Here is a 4470-nt window from a genome sequence, read left to right as displayed (position 1 = left end):
TTTTTTTTTTTTTTTTTTGTTTTTGAGACAGGGTTTCTCTTTGTTACCCATGCTGGAGTGCAGTGGTCCAGTCAGAGCTCACTGCAACCTCTGCCTCCCGGGCTCAAGCGATCCTCACACCTCAGCCTCCCGAGGAGATGGAACCACAGGAACACGCCACCACACTCTGCTAAGGTTTTAATTTTTTTGGAGAGACAGGCTGACCGATTTCTTTTTACTTATTTTTATGTGGCTGATAGAAAAATTGAAATTCTCATGTGTGGCTTCCACTGTGTTTCGATTCGACTAAAGAACCTGTCGCATTTTGTCAGCTCTCAACCCACCCCCTACCACTGTCCTTACAAAAGGAACAAAAATAAAACAGTGGCTGCCTCTTACCTGTGGCAGTAGTGACAGTCTCCACAGAGCTATTTCCTCCGTCTTTCTCCACCCACACAGAACACGTATACAATGACCCGGGTTCAAGTCCATCCACGGTGACGTTGGTGTCTGTTGTGGTTCGTGTCTCTGTTCTGTCACCGTCTCCAGTGCACTGAACCCAGTAGGTGGAGTTCTGTGGGTTTGGGTCGTTGGGGACCTCCCAGCTCAGGGAGATGGAGCTGGTGGTCTGAGCCTCCACTCTCAGGTTTCTCACTGGATTAGGGGCTAAGAATTGGGAAGGAGGGTCCGGTGAAAAGGGAACCAGGTCCGCACCATCCCTCCCAACCCCTTGAGCTTGTGCCCCAAGTCCAGAAACAACAGCGCTCACAAGTGCTACCATGGACCACTGGGCCCCACGCGGACCCCCTAGAGGCTCATGGCAGTTGTGGTCCCACCTCTTTGAGTGAGCAGTGAGTTCAGGCAGGGGTCACTCACCGGCCGCCCTGGTCCCTGTCCAGCTGCACAGGCCCTGGAGGGAACCCAGAGAAAACGGAGTCAGCCTCTCAACCACTCCCCCGCCCAGTGAGGCGGTGGGGCTGGGAGGAGCGGCTGGTCCCCCGCCCCATGAGTCACCCTTGCACAGGGCCCACACTAGGCTGGCTGTCACGAAGGTCACCCAAACCGTCTTTCCTGGGTCGAGAAGGGGGAGCATGGCAGGGGCGGAGTCGGGGGCTGGGGTTGGCTCCACCCAAGAAGGCCGAGAGATAAAATTAATGATTTCATTTCCCGAAATATATGGCCTTGGAAAACCGAGGGCAGAGAGCAATGAACAGACTGGGAAGAGAGAAAAAAACCAAGGTTGGGGACCAAGAACCTTGGTCTGAGGGTGGAGGGCCTGGGGGCCTGGGTCTGAGGGTGGAGGGGCTGGGGATCTGGACTCCTGGGTCTGGGGGTAGAGGGGTTGGGGATCTGGACCCCTGGTTTGAGGCAGGAGAGGTTGGGGGCCTGGACTCCTGGGTCTGAGGGAGGAAAGGTTGGGGATCTGGACTCCTGGGTCTGAGGGAAGAGGAGCTAAGGGTCTGGACTCCTGAGTCTGAGGGAGGAGGGCCTGGGGTCTGGACTCCTAGTCTGAGGGAGGAGGGGCTGGGGTTTGGACTCCTAGTCTGAAGGAGGAGGGGCTGGGGTCTGGACTCCTAGTCTGAGGGAGGAGGGTCTGGGGTTCTGGACTCTTAGTCTGAGGGAGGAGGGGCTGCTCCCTGTCCGTCAGTCATTGTGAGCACAGCTGTGTGTCGCCTGAAGCCAGTGTCCCCGCAGCAGATATGGCAGTATCTAGGAGCCCCAGTGAAGCCGGTGTCCCTGCAGCAGACACAGCAGTGTCTAAGAGCCTGGGTGAAGCCAGTGTCCCCACAGCAGACATGGCAGTATCTAGGAGCCCTGGTGAAGCTGGTGTCCCTGCAGCAGACACAATAGTGTCTAAGAGCCCCGGTGAAGCCGGTGTCCCTGCAGCAGACATGGCAGTATCTACGAGTCCAGGTGAAGCCGGTGTCCCTGCCGCAGCCAACAGTCTCTAAGAGCCCGGGTGAAGCCAGTGTGCCCGCAGCAGACACAGCAGTGTCTAAGAACCCGGGTGAAGCCGGTGTCCCCGCAGCAGACACAGCTGTCTCTAAGAGCCCAGGTGTAAGACTCTCCTACAGTTTCTGCCAAGCCTGAAGCCCTCTTCCTTCTCCAGGGGATCTTTAGCACCTACTTCCTCAAGATCGAGGTGCAGGGACCCAGCTCCTTCTCCCTCAGACCTGGGAGTCCCTGCCTTGGGAGCCCGCTCTGGGTGGGGAGCACTTACCAGCAGCACCAGGTTCCCCCAGACCCCGAGGCCCCCGCCAGCCCCAGCCATGCCTCCAGATACTGCCGGGGACCCAGGAGTCCCAGGCCTGGTCCGTCCACCTGCTGGACTTTACACTCAAGAATTTCCCCTTTCCCAGATCATTGGTGAAGCCAGAGGCCAGGGCGGGAAGGGGAGGAGGAGGAAGTGGAACCCAGCTTCCAGCCCTGCCCTGCTGGCCCTCACCTTCCTCCCTCGCCGCTGCCTCTAGCTCTGACACTGGAGACGCCTCCGATCCTTTCTCCAGCCCCACGTAGAATCATCAGCCCTCAGCCCACTCCACTTTGTTCCCTGAAATCTCCCTCTGCATCTGAGGTACTGGGTGCTGCGTCCCACTGCTGCACGGACGTGGGTCGTGGCGCAGAGGATGAGAGCAGGGGGGTGTTGAGAGAAAAGCCAGCTGACTCCCTTGCCTCCTTGCTGGGTGATTACACATCAAGGCAGCCTGAGGCTTAGACCTCACGCCCCTCGTCGTTGAAGCACACTCTCCCATTCAGGCTCTGATGCCTTTCCCCTCTCTGTCTCCCACAAGCCCCTGCAGCTCTCACAAAATGAGCCCAGCGGGCTCCCACCTCCTGGCCTTTGCCTAGACTGTCTCCCCCACCAGGTGCACCTGCCTACTTTCCCCCCAGCAGTCTCCTACCTACTCCTCCATTAGGATTCAGCTTGGAAATGACCCACGCTGGGCCGGGGCCTTTCTAGGCCAGTCAGGACCCTGTGCGCTGTCTTCCACACCACAGACTCTCTAATTTGCATATTCATCTGCATATTCATATTCATCATCAGCTATTCATCTGACCCTGGGCAAATGACTTAAGTCCTCAGTGACTCAGACTCCTCATCTCTAAAGAATGGGCACCCTTGTAAATATGCTAAGATAAATAGGTGAGTTACTACGTGGAAAGTCTTGGAACAATGCCTGGCCCGTTTTAAACACTTGATTAATCTCAGTCACGTTTATTTTTAGTTCATCCCTAGGCCACCTGTGCTCAGAAGGGGCCTGACACCCAGGGCTTTTCAAGGTGTTTTCGTTGACTTGCTAATTATGTGCACAGGTGGACTGCCTTAATCTCACATATAGTATGGAAGTTAAGAATACAAACCCCAGCCCGGCATGTTGGTGTGTGCCCAGCTACTCAGGAGGCTGAAGTGGGAAGATCACTTGAGCCCAGGAGTTTGAGACCAGCCCGGGCGATATAGCAAAACCCCATACCCAGGCATGGTGCACACCTGTAGTCCCAGCTACCCGGGAGGCTGAGGTGGGAGGATCACCTGAGCCTGGGAGGTCAAGGCTGCAGTAGGCTGTGATTGTGCCACTGAACTCCAGCCTGGGTGACAGAGTGAGTCCCTGTCTCAGAAAACAAAACGGCTGGGCATGGTTACTCATGTCTGTAATTCCAGCAATTGGGGAGGCTGAGGCGAGAGGATCTCTTGAGTCCGGGAGTTCAAGACCAGCCTGGGCAACATAGGGAGATTCCGTCTCTATAAAAAGTAAAAGTAAATTACCAGGTATGGTGGTGCATGCCTGTGGTCTCAGCTCCTCAGGAGGCTGAGGAGGGGGGATCAGTTGAGCCCAAGAGGTGGAGGCTGCAGTGAGCTGTGTTTGCATCACTGCACTCCAGCCTGGGGGACAGAGGAAGACTCTGTCTCAAAATAAACAAAATAAATAAATAAGTTCTCACACCACCACTCTTGGGAAGTCAGTTTCTCTGTCTCTGAGAGCCTTGGTTTCCCCAACTGTATACAGAAGGGTTTGGTTGCGAGAAGTTTCCTTTCAGTAGGCACCGGATGTCATTCCTGCCAGTCACTTGGGTTTCTGTTCTAAACTTTCTCTGTTTCTCTCTTATATCTTAAATTTCTCTTTTAAATAGAGACGGGGTCTTGTTATGTTGCCCAGACTGCTCTTGAACTCCTAGGCTCAGGTGATCCTCCCACCTTGGCCTCCCAAAGTCCTGGGATTACAGGCATGAGTCACCACACCCAGCTGTCTCCCTGTACTTTTTGATCTCTCTCTCTCTCTCTCTCTCTCTCTCTCCCTCCCTCCCTCCCTCCCTTTCCCTCTCCCTCTCCCCCACTCACTCTCTCTTTCTTCCCTCTTTCTTTCTCTCTTCCCTCCCATCTAGATCTCCAACTTATAAACATGCTCACCCTCCCTGTCTGAAAAAAAGCACATTACTTATGTTGACTCCACACTCACCATCCTACCACACTCGACTTGCCTTCTCTTCAAA

General features: G+C 55.0%; 1 protein-coding gene across 2 annotated transcripts in view; it reads right to left on the bottom strand.

The window, feature by feature from the left end:
• PTPRH (protein tyrosine phosphatase receptor type H) overlaps positions 1-2324 on the bottom strand; it is a 30085-nt gene extending 27761 nt beyond the window's left edge. For both annotated transcript variants that reach the window (XM_017892593.1, XM_017892594.1), the window contains exons 1-3: positions 2201-2324; positions 856-889; positions 379-645 (exon numbers count right to left, since the gene is read on the bottom strand). In XM_017892593.1, coding sequence (XP_017748082.1) covers positions 379-645; positions 856-889; positions 2201-2251 — 352 coding nt within the window. In that variant the 5' untranslated portion in view covers positions 2252-2324. The remainder of the gene's footprint in view (positions 1-378; positions 646-855; positions 890-2200) is intronic.
• Between the last annotated feature and the right edge of the window lie 2146 nt (positions 2325-4470).

Source organism: Rhinopithecus bieti, unplaced genomic scaffold, assembly GCF_001698545.2.
Source record: "Rhinopithecus bieti isolate Rb0 unplaced genomic scaffold, ASM169854v2 scaffold_22436, whole genome shotgun sequence".
Lineage (NCBI taxonomy): Eukaryota > Metazoa > Chordata > Mammalia > Primates > Cercopithecidae > Rhinopithecus > Rhinopithecus bieti.
Note: the sequence above shows the minus strand (reverse complement) of the source record. Positions and strands in the feature narration are given on the sequence as shown.